Below are 20,291 nucleotides of genomic sequence, written 5' to 3'. Positions count from 1 at the left end.
ACCTTCACCTTCCATATTACTTATGCGCTCTTGATATTCCAAATGACTACACCATTTCAACAACAGCGAAGTGGTCTTTTTCAAATGAAATAGTCTTGTTTTCCATTAAAGAATAAGTCTTGCTTTATTCTGTGTTTTTCTTATTGTCAACAGATCCCCTGAGAGGACAAAAAACAAATAATGCATTAGCCCATCTCTCACTACCTAGTGACTTCTCTGCCCTGTCCATAGCACTCAGCCACAAAGCCATTCATTCCAGTGAAACATAAGGATTAAGCAGAGCTCTGTAATTATATGTTACTCAGACAGGAGTAAATTTGCATTTATTGAGGACAATTTCAGCTGTGAAGTAATACACATTTGGTGCATTAGTAAATATTAATTGCAGCAGGATAGTAATTGTGGGATTGACTCAAAATAAACAAAAGTGGCCATATTCATCACAATGAAGGAACATGTCCCAGTGCTATGGTGTGACTCATTTATGTGTTTTTAATGTTTTGTTTGTAGATGGAGGTCCATGGCACAGAGGAATAAGTAATATCAGACTTTGGCCACACAGACGATACAATACTTCAGTCTTTTCATGGGATTTGTTGATATAAAAGGAAATATACAATATCACCTGCCGTATCATTTAAGACCAATTGAAATTAAAGTAAAGTACATTTAGTGAGTTATAATCTCCTTCATAATTTCCCCATAGTCAAACCACAACAAATAATTAAAAAATAAATGAATGCAACTGTTTACTTTATGCTTGTAAATAAGTCTATGGGCATGCCCGTGTAACTGAACATAAACAAATACAAGCCAGTAGAGAGCACAGGAAATGGCTACAAGGACAGGCAGGGAAGCTTAATAAAAACAAATGGCTTATAGTAACAAAAAATACTTTCTTTCTCTCTTTTCCTTCCTCCCTCGCTGCTGCCTTTCCCCATCTATTCCTCCCCTACGCTCTGTCGCTCTGATGAATATCACTCAAGCAAATCAGAGATGCAGAGGAATCTCTCTTATTTCTCACCCCTCTTTCCCTTCTCCTTATCTCTCCTTTTCTCTCCACCCCCCTCTGTTTCTTTGGTTCCCCTGTCTTTCTCTCTCTCTACCCGATTTCCTTATCTACCTTCCGCCTTCCTCCCCCTTGCGTATGTGGATCTCATTCTCTCTCATTATGATGATTTGAGGTTCAGCTTCAGTTGCTGGCCCATTAAAACCAAGCAGCAGCAGCAGCAGCAGCAGCAAGCCTTGCTTTTCCTTGTACTGCAGGCAGACAGCTAGGCAGTCTCATAAGATGGCCCCTACTCTGCATACTGCATTATAAACTGAAATGCAAAAATGGCCCTTGTCTGCACTGTTCTTGTATCCAAATATTATATGCTGGAATCCTCTCATGCAGCTGAGATGGTGGCACACACATACAGACATGCTGGATGACCTTGGCAAATGCCACCTCTAGCCAAACTACCATATCTCTGTGCCAGCCCTTGATGAGACCTCCCACTCTTCAGGGAGGAATGTTGAGGACTGCACAGGGATTGGACAGTGGACAGAGACGGAGGAGGAGGGATTTCTGTTGTAAAAACCTGGATGTGGGTAAGAGGTGGAGGCATTAGCAGGGGCAGGAGATTGCCAAGGCTCGTTCACGCTATCCTGCTCTGTTCTACATGGCTGGATCCATGTGTATTTGTACTCGGAGAGTTCATCCACTGGTGCGTTTGGACTATCATTAACAGTAGACATCCGCAGTCACTCAACTCAAAAATACAATAAAATGTGATTAAGATCATAATGCAAGAAAGGGAAGAGCCATATCATGAGTGTGTTTGCATCGTTACGGTCTGTCCTGCATTGAGAAGAAGCTCAGGAACATGGAGAACTTCAACTACATATAATGCATGTTGTGTTCATGTGGGTGAATTTCATGACATGGAAGCTTCTCTTCAATTGAGATTAAACTGAGATTAATGGGTCTGTCTGTAGTTTGAGTTCAGGTGGGGTAAAAGATTATAAATAGGGGTTGAACTGCAGTAGTATGAGTTAAAAGAGTTTGAAGTATGTGAATATAGGACAGGATGGAGTTGCCAAATTGAGATTTAAGGAGCTGAGGATAAAAGGAGAATGAATGAGTGTGAGAGATGGATGCAGTAAGAAAGAATATATCTCTCCTAACCATAATTTACAAATACAGTTATAACTATAAGTTATAATTGTCATTGACATCAAGTAATACATTTAGCCGCTGTGTTGTGTTCTTCTGCTCTTCTGCAGAAGAGAACACAGTCAGGGAAGACACCACAAGTGGACACAATGCAGTGCTTTATTTTCATATTTAGCTTATAAGATCTTTCGGCATCGACCCTTTATATTATATCAATATAAAGGATAGTATGAACTGGTTTAATTTGGGTAAAAAGCCTTAGATTTGTAGTCAATTCAGGTGTCTTGCCTGGAAAACCTTCATAAGTGTCTCTTCATTGGCAAATAGCAGATAAGGTGATTTAAATGTCCTTCAGCTAGAGTGATCATTGGTTGATGGAACAGCAGAATTCATCTGATAATATCTGAGAGGTGGAGACATGGGATGAGGAAATTACTCTGATAATGGTCTTCCTGCTTGAACTTACTCTTTAAGTTTCATTAGGATGGTTCAACCTCTGAAGTTTGGATGGATGGGCATGAGATGAACGTTACTCACATGTTGAATGTGTCTACTTGTTTAGGGTGGAGTTTAGTAAAGTGTAGACTTGCATCCAGCACCCTGTTGTCACAGTGTGAGTGCTTCCTCTTTGGTAGCCATGTTTGGCTTTTTGTTTGACCAAGCTGTGCTCATTGAGTCTCTACTCAGTCAACAATTGAAGCTACACTTAAAACTGTATCTCTCAGTTTGGTACAGTAATAGTGATTGTGCTAACACAGTCTTCCCTGGTGCGCAGTCCTTAGAAGTTTTTGTCCCAGTGGGTCATATAATGTACACTTTGTTGTAAATGGTGCATGCTGCTTCCATTTGTCTTGTTGTGGTACTTTATCTGTATCTGTAAAACTGGTTACGCTGGTTGAGCAGCAGTGGTTTGTAATGATAATACACTATAATAATGGTAATCATACTGTCCTGTTTTCTAATCTGTAATTATCTAATTCTACCCTGCACACATATGACTCCGGACGTATGACTTCAAAACCCATCACGCTGTCTGAATGTTTGTCCCTTTTGCTGAATTCTCTTATTTAAATGTGGACCAAACACTTAATTGCCTCAAAGAGCAATTCATTTGATTTCTGATTAAAACATCTGGAGCTAAATTATCTTCAGAGGTCAATTAATTTGATATATCCTGCATGTTCTTTCACTCTGTTCATTTGGAAATAAATCAAAATCAGTTTGGCGAGTACATCCAGAACTTCATTCAGGGTCACTCGTGCCTCTCCGCTCTAAGACTGATGTTGTCCTTGTATGTTGTCACGGTTGTTTCTTTTAACATGTTTCACAGTTCGTTAAGTTGATCAAATTTTGTCTGCTTACAGGCCGGTAGCAGTATAGCAAATACTACCTGAGCTTACAGTCTACAGTAAGCCATTTGCTTCACATGACCTTTGAGTAAATAAAAAAGCGAAGGGAAGTGTTTGCAAAAGACAAAGCTCGCAAGCTTGATAGGTTTAACTTCTGGTAGTCATGACAAAGATTAGAGAAATAGACTGATAGCGACAAATCCGTTACTCTCTGTAAACCCTAAACCCACAGTCCCCATCAGCTCTAGTCTCTGTTGCAGAAAACAGAGGGCTGTTACTTTATCCTCGAGTCCTGAAGTGTCATCAGGTGCTTCTGAATGTGCCTCTCTTCTAATGGTGTCTAATGGTGACAGTTACCAACCTTCTTTAATCCCTGCAAAGGGAACTCCACCAAAAAAAGCATATAAAGGTATATTTACGGATCTTGGGGAGTGATGCTGCATATGTGAACGTTTTGTAAAGCCTTTTGTGGCCTCAGAGGGAGCTGGCAGTGTTGTAGGAGTGTAACATAAACGTGGTGGAGTACTCTATTAATAACTTTATTGTCTTTAATTTATTTTCCACTACTATCACCCCAAAACTTTGTATCCTTATTATGATTACTTGCTGTAATATGAAAGCCAGTGATGAATTGTGTGTCCAGTGGGCTGCAGCTATCTGTAATGGTAAGTGGAATGAAGGACAGTTAACAAATTTAACAGTATCAAAAAACATAGTGAGAAAGAAACATGGTGTTTATTGAGCCGTTTTGAGTGTTGTACTGCCGTCCTGTTAGGCATGCTTATCTCCAAGAATCACACATCACCATGCCATGGGACGCTGGATCAGCTGACAAGACCACAAAGCACGCCTCACTAGCCTCTCTGTGTGTGTACGCAGGTTCGTGCAAGAATGTGCCTGCACATACATGTATTTGCGGCGGGGACTTTGTGCCTGACTGCTTGTGTAACTTATGCTGAGTGTGGTATGTGTGTGGGACAAGTAGACAAAAGAATTCCCAGCCAAGGGATTGTGAGAGAGGACGAGAGAGAAAATCGGCATGAAATGGCACCTTAGCCGGACTCCCCATCCTCTCCTCCAGCATCAGTGTTCTCATCATTATCATCATCATCCCTGGGATCATTCTTCCATCTTTTTCTTTCAGTCCTCAATCTGTCTTTCCTCTTTCTCTCCCTCTTGCTTTCCTCCTTCTTCTCTCTCTCCTCTCTTTTTTTTTTTTAATGTCCCCTCCCCCTTGGTCTGGCAGTGACATTGGGCTAAAGTGGGACAGAGTGTAGGGGGGCAGTGAGGCAGAAGAGACAGAGATACAGCCAGGCAGGGAGAGCTGCTGCTCTGCTGTGGTGCCCCCCCCCCCGCCGCCCTCCTCTAAGCACATACCTCGGGCACTCCTGGCCCCTCAGGCCTCCCCACAACGTCTGGGGGACCCGCTTTTAGCATGTCACCACTACTCTACTCCAATCTGCAACATCTGTCTCTGCAGCTCTTTTGCCTCCTATCATTCCTCATTTCGTTCTCCTGCTTTGACTCCTCCTCCGTCTCCTCCTCTTCATCCTCTTTTGGGTCTCTGTCGCCAAGATGCCCAGCAACAGTGGTGAGGGTGCATCATCACGGTGGCGCAGGCGAACGAGGGGAGCCAGGGAAGGAATGCGTAGGAGAAGTGTAGGCCTTCTCGCCCCCTCCTTTCCCTCCCTCCTTCCCTCGCTCCTCACATCCGCCTGCCATGGAAGGTGCACTCAGCCGCACACAGGCCTTGCTCCCCGGTGACCCCCTGCTCCCTGAGATTCAGTATTTGTCACTGTGGTGCTGCTTGCATGCTGTGGCAGTGTAGTACTCCCACTGAGGACAACATAGCTTTACAAAGGGCAAGGCTTTATTGATTTGTGTGAGAGTTTATCACATGTGTGCCGGTGCTCTCCCTGTCTCTGTCTTCCTCATACGCACAGACTCTCTTGCGCAACAGCAGCGGCATTGTATTTCTACAGGTATCATTAGCTTGCCAAGTGGATGGAAGATGGAAGAATCAAGTTCAACAGCAGAGAGTCAACGTGCTGCTTTCAGAGGATCTATGATCCATCTTTTCCCTGTTTGCCGTGTCTTCCTTTTCATAATGAATGACATTCATACAAAACCGACCTGTGTGTGAAATTAGTGTTCACACACTGTTGTTTTTGTTTTCCAGAGCAGAAATAAGGTCACGCTTTAGTGGAGTTCACCGTGTGTATGTGTGTGTGTGCATTGTGGTGTTTATAATGCATTAGATATGTCCCGTTAGCCTTCTCATGACTGGCGAGCATGTCTCTATCTATTATCTATGAGGCTAAATAATTAAAGACAAAGTAACACAATGCACCGCATGTTGACAAGTCTTGAGTTTGTATATATGTATGTGTCATTGTCAGTGACTAAATGGAATCACAGAATAATGTAGTTGGAGCCATTTTTTGGTTGTGTTTCTGTGTGCAGAACACAATTTTTAATAGGAAAGAAAAACATGCAAACTATCTGAGGAAAACAGTCTGTGTTTTTGTGTCACTTTTGCTGCTCTAATTTTAAATATCTTTTCCTTTTTATCCTATTTTCCTAACCATTTTATCGTCTTCTAGACATCCATCCCTGCCTCCATTTTGCTGCTTGAATATTTATGGCCATTCCAATTAGTGTGGTAGAGGCCTTTAACCATTACAGAGTGAAAGACAGAGATGAAGACGCAGAGAGTGGGCTGATGATAAAAACAGGCAGATTATCAGATTTCTCCTTCTTTCCATTTCTTTTGGTTTGGATGAGTGCATTTTTCCATTTCCTTTATTTGTTTTTTCTTCCTCTCTCTTTTTCTCTCTCTAGTCTCAAGCATGAGTTGTTCAGAGAGGGTGAGGGGTGTGTGGGTGTAAGGGGTGTCACCTTCTAACAACAGATATAGAAAGGAACAGAGAGACAGCAGCAGGAAGAGAGACAGTGGCAGAGAATAGAGAAACCAAGGAAACCAACTTTCCCTATCTCGATAGATATTGAGAAATGGAAAGACAAAGAAAACAGGAGATGTAGTGGTGGGGTTGATAGTGATGGGGTTGGTGGTGCTGGGGAGGACGGCAGCTGGCATTTGACGGTGAGGCATACCTTTTTAATGAGTGCTTTAGTCCTCTGCATACCTACCCTCAGATCACTGCATCACACCGAACCTGGTAAACAGACAGAACAAGAGAGGAGAGGAGGATGAGAAGGTCAAGGGTTGCGGCTGAAAACTGAAACACTTGTAGAGAGATAAGAATAGGCCAAGTGTGTATCCCGCGTTTCCTCTTCAATTATTCTGCCTCTGGTAACCATGTGTGTCCTGCACTTGTAAAGAGAGAAAAAGAGACAGAGCCTGTGAAAGTGACACAACTCGTCTTTATTAACCTTCTCCTGTTATTTTGACATAACCTCTTCCCAGTCCTTACACAAGCTTTTGTCTCTGGCTGAGTCAAAGAAAGTGGCAGTAATATGGCGTCCTTGTAGCTCTTTCTATGTCTGGCTTGTTCTCAGTAGCACTTAACTATTATAGACTACTTTGAATGTGAATAGAGAGGAGATAGGAGCAAGCGTCATTCATTTCATACTAGAGGGAGAGGGAGAGAGAGAGAGGGGCTCAGATAGGGAGAGAGCCTATTGTTGCTAGGTGTAGATTTCCCTTTGTCAAACACATGTCAATTCTTCAGACCCAACAGAGGAGAGGAGAATAGAAAAATTATAGCAGCAGAGAAAAGGATGAGGGGAGAGAGGGCGGGTTGGAAGGCGGGAGAGGAACAGAGGAGGAGGGGAGTGGTATTGATTTGACACTCAGGGAATCACACCACAGCTCTGTTCATTTTCATTCATCTGCCCTTGTAATGGGGGTGTTAATATGGCAGGTAGGGAGAGAGGGCAGGAGGGGGATTTAGGAGGATGAGAACATTTTATTAGAATTCAATCGTTATTATCCTTCACCCCTGCCCACCTTTCAGCCCCCCTGTCACCCCCCACACAGACATGCATGTCTGCACTGGTGCGCATACATGTGTGCACTCACTGCATGCTTTCTGCACACAAACACATACATGTGAACACCCGTGGTTCTAGATGTGAGCAATCTTAGGGTGAGGATTTTAATTACATGTTGGGCATGAATGAACTCACAGTGGTACAAGTCATGTTTTATATACTGTACGTGTGTGTGTGTGTGTGTGTGTGTGTATGTGTGTGCATGCATATGCAAGAAGGGGGCTTAGATACAGTATTAGCAGCTCAAATGAAATAGCTTTTAGCAGGTCTTCCCAGTGCCTCCTTGAAATCAGCCATAATGGGCCCTTGGTAATTATCAAATAAATTAGCCAGGGAAAGAAGTGGAGGAGGAGGAATTAGGACTGAGTCCTTTCGTTCTTTTTCACTCTGAAAAACATCTTTCTTTACCTGTTCACTATTTGAAAGAACAAATGCTTTTATATAATTTTTCTGTATAATTCTTGCATGTACGAATTTTGATCGCATGCTGTGGAAATGCAAATCAGCGTTGGTGTTATTGTAGTGTACAGCATGTTTTATGATGCACCTTTCTGTGTTTCTCATCAGCTGAGCCAGAGTTGATTAATTAAGGACTAGCAAGCCTGCATTAAGACAATAGTTACAACAAACCACTGATTTTCAGTCCTCATGTCTTTTACGAGTCATTCATTTTGGAGATAATACAAAGTCTTTCTGGTAGGACAGTTCAGTCCAGCGAAGACGACAAAACATAAAAAATTATAAAAGTCTAAGAAGTTATCGATTAATTATTTGTGTATCTTCTACTTGCAATACTTTTCCGTGAAGGTACAGGAGGGCAACACACAGAAGCAGTGTTGTGATCCTGGTTTTCCAAGGAAAGTTATTACTTCACTCTTTTTGCAACCATGTAATGTCTGGACTACTTAAGAAGCTTGATGCTAACCTGGCCCAACATGGTGTCACATTTGTCCCAGCTAAACTACTGGATGGCCGTTTTGAATCAAAACAAAGACGTCACTGTGTTACCATGTGTGTCACCGTTTGCGCTCTGAGCTTTCTTGCTGTAGCTTAGTGCACTTTTCTCTAGTATGCTTGGCTGCTTTCAAGGTTTCTCCAGCATATGACTGTTAGTTGCTTGTTTGTCAAACCATTTGATGGACTACCATGCCCTTTTATTTATTACACGGCGTATCTGTCACACCACCTTTACTCATCACAAATGCTTCCACCTTGTTTACCAGTGTTGGATGCTCTGTTATTGAATGTCTCTGGTAGGGAGGTGACTGACTGCTGGTAGTCTGAGCTGCAGCAGTGGGCCATATGTCACATTACTATTTCATTACTCTGCCACAGTATCCACCGTCGCTAACATTACCATCAGAGAGACACACACACATTGTTTAGTTGTGCCAACCATTGTACCACCAAGACCTGTATGATGAGACAAGAAGGTTTTCCTAATTTGGGTTACAGCAGCAGAGCTGACCGTGGTGCTACCTCAGCAAGTATTCCTGATCATTTGGAAATGCTGTCCATGGTGCTGATCTACTGTAGCCTGTGAACATTTCTCCTAACTGCACCACTTCTCACTGATTTGAGCATGAGTATATGCACCTTTTGTAGCTTCTGTAGACACAGCTCCATATGCTCAAATAAGTGATGAATAAAGTTAAGGCAGATGCATCTTGCTTAACTCTACCGATGTACAACGCTAATGTTAACCTCAGCTCTGGTCATTCATTTATCCTTAGAGATCTATCAACTTTATCCCAATCCAAATATTGTTGTACTGGTTCATAGCTTGCTGGGAACTGGTAGATGCATCTGCTCAGTTGAACATGTGAAGGTGTTCCCAGGCGCAGCCTCAACCTTTCCATGCTCTTACACCACTATATTGTAATTTAAAGACGTTCAGCTCTGTGTATGTTTTCTTGGAGACGAGTATAAACTTTTGTGTGGCCAACTTGTTCTTCAGTAAATTTCAGTGGACTTACTGAAGGATTGAGGGCTGCAAAAAAAGAAGCTGTCAATGGGCCTTTCACATCTAAGCATAGGGGGTTAGGGGTGTTTAAAGAATTGACTAGATTACTGATTACTAGATTACAAGATTACTAGATCACTGAGGTCTCATGGTTACTTGCTGCCTTTCTGCTACAAAGTGGTTTTGACTGATAATAAAACTGTCAGATATTACAGAGACATTTCTTGCACTTTGTCACTATGGTGAAGAGTCAACACTGACAACTAATGTGGTGCAAATAGGCATACACACCCAGTCCCACGTTCACTGGATCTGATAGTTTTATATCCTGAAACACAAACTTATAATTAATGTCTCACACATACTCAGACCCTCTTATAGGTCCTTTTGTTGCCAACGTGTGTGTGTGTGTGTGTGTGTGTGTGTGTGTGTGTGTGTGTGTGTGTGTGTGTGTGTGTGTGTGTGTGTGTGTGTGTGTGTGTGTGTGTGTGTGTGTGTGTGTGTGTGTGTGTGTGTGTGTGTGTAACTGGGGGTTAGATGGAGACACAGCAGAAGGAAAGAAAAATAAGAAAAGCAGAAATGAAAAGTTGAATCAGAAGAGGGAGAATAAATAAGGAATGTGTAGGTGTACTCCACTGTCTGCTCATGGCTGTGGCATCCTGTAGTGAGGATGCTCTGCACAGAAACACACACTCACACACACATACATACTCACAATTTGTCGAGTGCACTCAGCAAACGTGGATTGTGAGACAGTGGGAGTAAGAATGTGTAGATGGTGAGACCGATTGTGAGTGTACTTTTATGTGTGAGTTTTTTCGCAAGTGTGTGTGTGTGCATTTGTGAGAAGTCCATTTGTACAACCACTGGTACCGAGCCTGCGGTCCATTTAGCCTTAAAATCTGAAAGGCAACCCATGGCAATAATATTCATTACAGTCTTCAGCATATGTTTTTTTTTTTTTTTAAAGCACAGAGTGAAAAATGAAGTGACATGATGCACAGAGAGATGTGCTGAGCTCCTCTGTGGCCCATAGCACAGGCCTGTGAATCAATTACAGGTCCATTCAGCAGTTTCTCTCCTCTCCTCTGATCTCCATCGGCATCATTTAAATGGCTGATTCTGTTTTTACCTCTAATGAAGGGTACTCACACACACACACACACAAAGTATGCACACATACACGTTAAACACACATGAAACGCACACTTGCACATGTCGCTGTGTGCCATCGCAGCGCCCCCTACCCAGCTGTTGTCACGTGAGTGCACGGGCCCTAGCAACAGCGAGCGAGAGAGCGAACAAAAAAGAGAGATCCTGGCGAGAGCAGGGGAGAGAGGAATGGGTAAAGAGAGGGAGAGAGAAAGAGATGGGAGGGAGGGAGGGGGAGCCGTAGAGCATTAATAAGTAATGAGTCCAACAGTGTGAATACATGTTAGTTAGCATTGCTGCAGCGCCGCCTTCATTTGCATGGCAGCACCAAGAACAAACCCCCTTACTTACGCCATTTCCTCTCTTGCTCTGTTTCTCTCCGATCTCACTTTCTTTATCACATTCGCTCTCTGTTTTATCTATTTCTGTCTCTGCCTTTTCTCTGTGGTCTAGCCAGCATCTCAAAATATGTACATCTTTTCTTAGTTACTTTCTTTATCTTTCTTTCCTGTCTGATCTGATCCTCGTCTCCTCCCAACCTCCCTGGTGGCTACAGCGTTCCTATTAACATTATCATTTTCTCTTCTCATTGTTTTGCTCTTTATGATCTATCATGCTGCTCTTCTGTCCCCCCCATGTTTGATGATAATTTGTTGAAAATGGCAGCCATATACTATACTTGGATATATTTAGCTGCGCCTTTCCTGCGTCCCTTCATCATCTGCCTCCATCTTTTCCTCCTCTTCCATCTCTCCCCCCCTTCCCCTCCTCTGCCTCTCCCACCTATCTCAAAGAAGAGGGGTGTCCTTTCTCTGGGGGAACTTTGGGGAAGACAAGTGATGCTCCAGGGCTCCCTAATCCTTTTTTCATTGTGTGTGTCTCTCTCTCCCCACCCTCTGTCTCTCTGTCTCTGTTATTTGCATGTGTGTGTCTGTCTGTGGAATTTGTGGCATACATGCACACACTGGCACACACACACACACACACACACACACACACACACACACACACACACACACACACAGGCATGCAATCACACAGAGATTCAGCAGCAGCTTTGCTCTGCACTTGGCTTGACTTCCTGCCTCAGGCTGATCAGCTGAACTGATTCCATTACTTACAGACCCCCCTGAAAGAGAAGGGAGAAGGAAGAGGAGTACAGAGGGCAGAGGGGAGACTGGAGGAAGAGAGGCCAGGAATGGAGAATAGACGTCACACAGATAATAGAAAAAGAAAAATGTAAAAGAAGGCGAGGAAAGAGTTGGGAAATAAGGAGGAAGTGAGGCGATTTTGCGCCTCCCTTGGGTGTGGGATAGACCTCAAAAAATCTCATCCTGCCTCCCACAGCAAAAAAAAGAGTGAAGCAGACACAGAAGCACATACATATATACATACACACACTCAACAACAACAACAAACTCCTGGAGGCGTAGGCAGACTAGACGAGAATTGATCTCCTCTCCCACAAGGAGAAGCTTGCAAGGGGAGAAAGAGAGAGAGAGAGAGAGAGGGATGAGAAAGACATAGAGGAATTGTTTTTACCCATGTGTGGCTCTCGGCCTGCAGGCCCCTCATCCCTCTCACTCTCACTCCCTACTCTGTCACTCCCAACGGCATGTTTCTCTTTATCTCCCTATCTCTCCCTCCATCAATCTCCATCTGCCGTTCCCCTCCCTGTAGGGTCAGCCCCTTCCTCTCCTTCACTGCCTCCCTCCTTTGCTGCTCGTGCCCTCTCCACTGTTTTAGGTGTGTCACATCTTCACAGACAGCAGGAGAGCAGACAGTGACTAGAAATTAGGTATCGGGTGGAAAGAGCAGCAGTGAAACGAGGAGAGGGGAAGTGATGAGTAGTAGGCTCAACTCAAAGCAGTCAAGGGAAGATGGAGAGCAGAATGATTTTATTAATGAGTATTTCACCTCATATACCTCTGTCAATAAGCACTTCAGTGCTGAAATTATTAATTGATCACAAAATTAATTAATTAACATATCCAGTAGTTAATTAAGTTAATTAATCTTTTGACCATTTGAACCAGCTGCTTTTGCTTTGTCATTACTCCCTTAATTCATAGACTTATGGTGTTGACAGTGCATATCGTGACTGGACATGTCTTATAATTCAGGCTACTCAGATAAGCATCATTTGACATCTTCATATGTAAATATGTTACTATACCTGTTCTAGGACACCTTTTTATAACAAAAAAAAAAAAAAATTGACCAATATATATATATAAGAGATAGAAGGAAACAATTTTTATGTGAAATTCTATCCCTTTGTATTGACAGAAATGTATTGGAAAATGAATTCCAATATTCTTCATATTCATAATATGCTTCATATTCATGTTTTTTTTTCTGATATCCACTTGGGATGAATGTTTTCAGCTGCAGCACTACAATTCCCATCATGCTTTATGATGACACAATTTTCTGACATTTTATGGACTAAACAAGATGAATATTTATATTATTACTATGTTTTTATATTATCATTATGTGACAAGCTCCTTCTCATTAATGTCCCCCATACTTTATTTTCTCTCATTCTTAACCATCACTGAATTTTTTACCCTACTGCCCCCCCCCCTCCTCCTTGCCCCCCTCTGGTCTGTCTTCCTCTCTACAGGCATGTTGTGACAGGGTGTAGCACTGTGTTATACAGGGTTCTACTCGCCAAGTGCATATTATCCTGTAAGGCTTAATACCCAGGTTGGAACAAAAGGGCAGGCTTCGAAATTACAGCTTACGTCGCTTAGCACTCAGCACAACAGTCTGACTCACATGAAAACACGTGCACACGTTTCACATATGCATGCGTGTGCACAGGCTGACTCTTATATGTATGTGTTCTTACACATATATGTTCAGAAATGTGATGGCCAAGTTGCACGTGTGCGCGCGCACATACACACACACACACACACACACACATATATATTTTACCAGCTTTTATAGATTTAATGCAGATGTTGAACATTTTCTTATACTGGTTACTAGTGGTATATGTGCTGATATTGATAGTCATTATAGCTTTATATATTAATTTAAAAATCATAATGAATGAAATGGAAAAGACGTACCGAAATGTGGAATAATGCACATTTTGTCTACTTGGTCAAAACTTTTTTAGCTTCAACACGAGAAGTAACGCCACCAGTCTTCTTCACATCTGTGTGTGTGTGTGTGTGTGTGTGTGTGGAGATGGAGTTTTGCTGCTATAAAATGCATTGTGGGACATGCACACACATGCTAGTTGATGTCGCACAGAAAGTCAAGTATTGACATTTTTACACGCATATTTGAAGAAATACATAGCGGTGCACACAATGAACATATGTTGATCAAAACAGAGGAACAAGAACTGAGAAATGTTAATGACTACAGTACTGGTAATGACTCAAACATGATAATTTAAGAACAACATGAAAACCAACTAAAACTGTAGCTTCAGTCCTGAAGTTTTCACACAACATCAGCCCTGTTTCATCAACAATTAAACACATCCTGCAGCTAGCACTCTAAGTGTTTCAAAATAAAGTTGCTATGCTGTGACAAGGTCCTGACCTATTGCCTGGAGTTGTGTATGTGTGTAAGTATTTGTGTGAGCAGCAGGATATCTCCAGTATTCAACTATTCAGTGCACCTGTGTTTTACTCAGGTCCTCTCTTGTCTACATTGCAAAGAGACACTGAAACATCATGTACAGCAAACAACAACCACACACACAAACTGCAAAGGCATTCACATAACCAAACAATCTGCAATCTACCACAAACTCTAAAGTGCACACCGTCTAAAATAACCCTTTGGGGGAACAGAATACAAAAAGATTCAGAGAAGCGGAAAGAATCAAACACTGAAATACACTCTCCTCATCTCTTTTCCTTCCAACTCTCTCCTCTTTTAATTTTTCTCTCTCACATACACACTTGTGCACACACTGTATCTATTGACATGAGGATAAATCAGAGGTAGACCAAGCAGTCACTGATGTGAAATGAAAATGACTCTAATCTGCTGTTACCACAACACACACAGATACATCAATTATTAACACGTACAATAACTCTCCTATCTTTTCTCTCTTTCTCTTTCTCATCTGTCTTTCTTTATTGTGTATATTTCACTAGATGGATGGGACAGAGTATGTTAAAAGCTCCCATGTGTTCTCCTAAGTGCTGTGGTTGGGCCTTTTGAAGATATGTATATTCTAGTCCTGCTCTTTTTTTTTTCCTTCTTCTGAAATCAGTGATTTCTCTGGAAGATGTGCTTAAGGTTTGTCAAGTGGGTTGCGTGATGGAGAGGCATGTAGAATTATTCAAAAGCAGCACATATCTTAGATGACCATTCCCGTCACTCAACAGCAGTTTTTCTTTGCTTAGTTTGCCTTTTTCCAGTTATTCCAAACATATTGACTTGAAAAATAATGAACAGAGACGAACGTGTGGATCAAGAGCATTTAGAATAGGAAATATAACATGAAAAGGCATGCAAACATCTACTATTTGTGTAGACTGTAGAAGTATGAAACCCATTTTATTTGCATGCATTTTAGGTTGTAAGGATGGTTTTCTGCATGTCTTTAAAAATAGATATTTTAAGCAAGACTGTGCAACTTCTGAAAAACAGCAGCCACTGTGGCCACAAGTGGCAATTATATTACACCTATTGGCACAGTGTATTAATTTCTTGTTGAAATATAGTAGGAGAGTCCTAGCATCAGTGAACAGTTGAAGTAATGTCAGCTACATAATGTCAGCAAAATCTAAAGCCACCATAAACAACTGGCCTTACCAGACCACATAAGGCTGTAGCAGCCTTTCTTCATTAATTCTACTTTTTTCTTTGTAAATGGATCATTGTGGCATTTTTTATTTCAAAACTTACACAGGCTCACTGTACTTTTTAGAGAAAATCCATGATTGCTAAATCATGATCCTCCAAATGTGATTATTGACTGAAATATTTGATTAGATAACCTCAATTCAACCTGAAACAGTCTCAGTGGGGCTCTGAAACAGACAGGAACCCTACCCGATGCAAATGCATCAGCATAGAAACGCTGCTTGACATGCAAATGAAATGCCTTTGTTTTAATGGCTTATTTGTAACTCAAATATACTGACTAACTTATCTTCCCCCCCCCCCCCCCCCCCCTCTACCTGCCCGCTCTCTGCTGTCTTCCACAGGTAACCGTTTCTTCCTGACCTCATTTGGTGCTCTGTATATCTCAGAAGTACAGAAAGAAGATGCTCTGTCCACCTACCGCTGCATCACAAAGCACAAGTATAGTGGAGAGACTCGCCAGAGCAATGGAGCCAGGCTCTCTGTTATGGGTAGGCATCAACTTACCATTGCAAAATCAATCAAAGCATGGGTATATGAGTAGTGTCTTCTGTGTCTGTATCTCATGGTTATTTTACTCAATAAATCTATTGAGTCCAAGATAGGGTTTTATGTTTTAGTTTAAAGGAGTTAGAGTGCAGAGGGCGATAGCGCTCTGCACGATAAATATCAAGCTGGAGCCAAGAGATGGTTAGCTTAGCATAAAAACTGGAAACCAGCATGCGGAGGGCAGTTATGCTCTTCACTATTTCTTGGCCATGCCCAGTCACTTTCTGTAATCTTGTCTTCACTATGCCAGAGGACAGAGCCAGACTGTGCTATGCTGTCTGCTGGTAGCTTCATTTTCATTACACAGACATTAGAGAGGTATTGATCTTCTCATCTAACTTTAGGCAAGAATGTGATTTACCCAAAATGTCAAACTATCCCTTTATAAATTTAAAAATCAGTTAGGTCTGTCAAGGACTGATAATTCCACGTGAAAATACAGTAATTTCTGGGACGTGCTTCACCTACAGACCCTACGGAGTCCACCCCATCTGTGCTGGACAGTTTCCAGTCCGGTGAGGTGCAGGTGGGGCACAGTGTGGAGCTGCCCTGCATCGCTTCCGGGTACCCAAACCCCACCATCAGATGGCTAAAGGATGGCCGGCCATTACCTGCAGACTCCCGCTGGACGCGGCGCATCACTGGCCTCACCATTTCCGACTTGAGGCTGGAGGACAGCGGCAACTACATCTGTGAGGTCACCAACAGCTTTGGCTCCAAAGAGGTGACAGGTCACCTCAACGTCATAGGTGGGTAAAGGACTGAAGAGAGAATGGATGAATCTAGATAATATTTAAGTCCTGTCACCACCCCTCTCAGCACACAACAAAGTATCAGTGATCACTTTATCTACCTCTCCTGACCTACACTGTTCTACACTGACAACTACAGATGGAGAAAAAGAGTGAGATGGACAGAAGTAATGAATGTGATGTCAGGTCACGGACAGGCGCGATGGAGACATCATTTAAGCTCTGTTGGCTTTGCCCTGGCCCTGTGCCTCCTACGCGTCCCCCCCAACCCACCCTTGTCTAGGCCAAGCATGAGCTTGATCTCCAAGGACGGCTTGTTCCCCCACTGTGCTCTCAACCCTCAGCAAGGCGTCGCTACGGTGACAGAGCAGAAGAGTGGCCGTGCAGGCCTGCCGCTCTGTTTGCAGAGGAAGTGAGAGGGGGAGGCAAAGACAGAGAATTTCATAATCATGTGCGCATGAATGAAAGAGATGTGAAGAGGTGCTGCAGATAGAGAGGATGGCACACTTGTGGAGAGAATCGGTGGGGTTGGGGGGGGGGGCGGGGGAGAGGTGGAAAGAGGAGGTTGTATTTGAGTGTGGTTGGGGAAAAGGGTGAAGTTAGCGGACACTGGGCAGACTGGCCACAGGGCACGTCACCGCACAAGCAACAAACCTCCTTTGACAGGGCATAGAAGGTGGTACACACACACACACACACACACACACAACCACACACACACTTGGACACAGACTTGCAGTACGTGCACTTATTGCCTGTGAAGAAAGTCTTACACGTGCACATGCACTGTCACTCCCTCACACACAGACACACATGCTCACACACATTCAGCAGCCTCCAGCACTTAACACCAGCTGCTTTATTGCTCACTGACATTTTCTCCCCTTTCTGTCTTTCTGTCTCGGCTTTCCTCACTGTTTAGCACACACACACACACACACACACACACACACACACACATGCAACCGCACACACACACAGGCGCGCACACACACACACACATGCACGCACAGAAACAAAAGCAATGACAGAAATTTGGACTCACAAACAGCAAGTACACAATCACACCACACTAAAATATGATTTGTGTTGCCTGGCTAGCATGGCATAGCTCAATTCAAATTGCTTTTGTCCAGCATTGCAAGTAATACCCTGCCCGAGACAAGCCTGCATACACACCGAAGATACATACAGAAGTGCTGTGCCTTCAATATTTTGGTAGTAAATTGTGAATGAGAAGGTGTGACTGACATTTCAAAAAAGATTTGCTTCTGTCTACCTTTCTTTTTTAACTCTGCTCTACCTGGTCCTCCTTTTATCTCCAGAGCCACTGCGGGTCACCTTGTCTCCCAAGAACTTGAAGACGGGGATCAGCAGTACAGTCATCCTATCATGTGCCGTCCAGGGTTCCCCCCACTTTGCTGTGTCCTGGTACCGTAACACAGAACCTGTCCTGCCCGATCAGCACTTTTCCATCCAGGGGGCTCACAATGAGACATTATTCATTTCTGCTGCACAAAAGAGACACTCGGGAGCCTACCAGTGCTTTGCCACACGCAAGGGCCAGACTGCCCAGGACTTCTCCATCATACTGCTGGAAGGTGAGGACAGAGAGTGATTACCATGTTGGTGCACAATCATGAATGTATGAATATATGTTCAAGTTTATTATACTGCTGAGTGAGAGTGATTGGGTGTCTATTTTTATGCCCACTGAGGCAATGATAACACATGGTTACACTGAGTATTTACATCTACGAATTGTGCCAGGAGTTATGCTTCGACCTCATATGTGCAGTTTGTGTCTGTTACAAGGTAATCTGTTTGCAGTCACAAAGTATTCTGGAGAGGATGTTTACAGCACAAGGGAGAATAGATTGAGTTACATTAATTTACTGAGTATTAACAGTTTAATTGACAGTGACACATTTCTGTTATGTTTCATCCAGTTGGGTCTCTCCAATAAATTTACTGTACACATTCTGTACATGCATTCATACACACTCATGAAAGCATGTATGCAAACATATATAACATCATACCGTCATCCATCCACCCTGGACTGGTCGCCAGTCACAGGGCTGACGCATAGAGACGGACAACCATTTATGCTCACACTCACACCTATGGGAAATTTAGTCACCATTTAACCTGACCTGCATGTCTTTGGACTGTGGGAGGAAGCCCGGAGAAAACCCACGCAAACACGGGGAGAACATGCAAACTCCACAGAAAGATTCAAGATTGGGTATATTGTGTTACTGTTACAGATGTTTGTCTCTAAATTCAAACATCTCTCTCTGTTTTTCAGATGGTACACCCCGTATCGTTGCCTCCTTCAGCGAGAGGGTGGTGGTCCCGGGTGAGCCATTTTCTCTGATGTGCGCGGCCAAAGGAGCGCCTCCTCCGACCATCACCTGGACTCTGGACGACGAACCTGTGGCCCGGGACCTGTCTAGAGTCAGAGCCAGCCAGTACACGCTCTCCGATGGCAGCACTGTGAGCCACGTCAACGTTAGCAGCCCGCAGATTCGTGATGGAGGAGTGTATCGGTGCGCCGCACGAAACTCGGCCGGTAGTGCCGAGTACCAAGCGCGCATAAACGTAAGAGGTGCCTGTCTACTTTTCAATATCAGTCATACAGAGGCTTCTCATAGCCTGACCCCCACCCCTTCCCTGACCCATATCCTATCCTGTACCCTTCTATATCTCTACCTCTATCTCTGTATGTGTGTTTTTCTTTCTCATGTCCTGCATATATTTTTACTTTATCTCTAGTTTTCTTATTTGTTCCAGTTTGTCCATCTTTACGCCTATATATTAATTATCTGCAGCAGTCAGTGTTTAGATCCTCCAGCAGCCACTATAGCGTGTGTCGTCTGTCTCATTCTGTCTTTCTTTCTTGCAGTCTGTCTCCTGTTGTTTCACCAACTGGAGCTCTGCACATGTGCCTGTGTAAACACACAGATACATATGAACACATAAAGAAAAGAAAATACACCTACTCATTCACCTACTGCACCTGTATGCACAGTCACATGCGTGCACACACAGACATTTACACACATAGACAAAATGTTAAAATAGATAGATTGTAGCTTAACATTTGGAGACAAATAATGGCTAAAGGAGAGGAGGTGAGATTTAGGGAATGTTACACAAATGCATAAAGAAGCATTAGAAGAGAAAGAAACAGATGGCCAGAGATGGAGGAAAGAGAAAGAATAGATTAAATGAGAGAAGAGGAATGAAGAGGAGAGGAGTGCTTGTGTCTGTTGGGGGAGTGATGGAGAACTCTGGTGACAGGACTGGTGATGTCACTGTCGGAGACAACGAGGATGAGGAGTGACACCGATGGACAGCGCTGTATCGCTGTCTTTCTCTCTCTCTCTTTCCCTCTCTCTCTCTCTCTCTCTCTCTCTCTCTCTCTCTCTCTCTCTGTTTCCTTTGGTGAGATGTGTAGTTGTGACATGTGAGTCTGCTCTAAGGAGACATGCCAGAATGAT

General features: G+C 43.1%; 1 protein-coding gene across 1 annotated transcript in view; it reads left to right on the top strand.

Moving 5' to 3' along the window:
* dscaml1 (Down syndrome cell adhesion molecule like 1) overlaps positions 1–20,291 on the top strand; it is a 91,098-nt gene that overhangs the window by 42,093 nt on the left and 28,714 nt on the right. Inside the window, exons 4-7 of the mRNA XM_070829078.1 lie at positions 15,829–15,975; positions 16,504–16,782; positions 18,111–18,386; positions 19,097–19,396. Coding sequence (XP_070685179.1) covers positions 15,829–15,975; positions 16,504–16,782; positions 18,111–18,386; positions 19,097–19,396 — 1,002 coding nt within the window. The remainder of the gene's footprint in view (positions 1–15,828; positions 15,976–16,503; positions 16,783–18,110; positions 18,387–19,096; positions 19,397–20,291) is intronic.

The sequence above is a fragment of the Pempheris klunzingeri genome, chromosome 4 (genome assembly GCF_042242105.1).
Source record: "Pempheris klunzingeri isolate RE-2024b chromosome 4, fPemKlu1.hap1, whole genome shotgun sequence".
Lineage (NCBI taxonomy): Eukaryota > Metazoa > Chordata > Actinopteri > Acropomatiformes > Pempheridae > Pempheris > Pempheris klunzingeri.
This window is presented reverse-complemented; position numbering and strand designations above follow the sequence as displayed.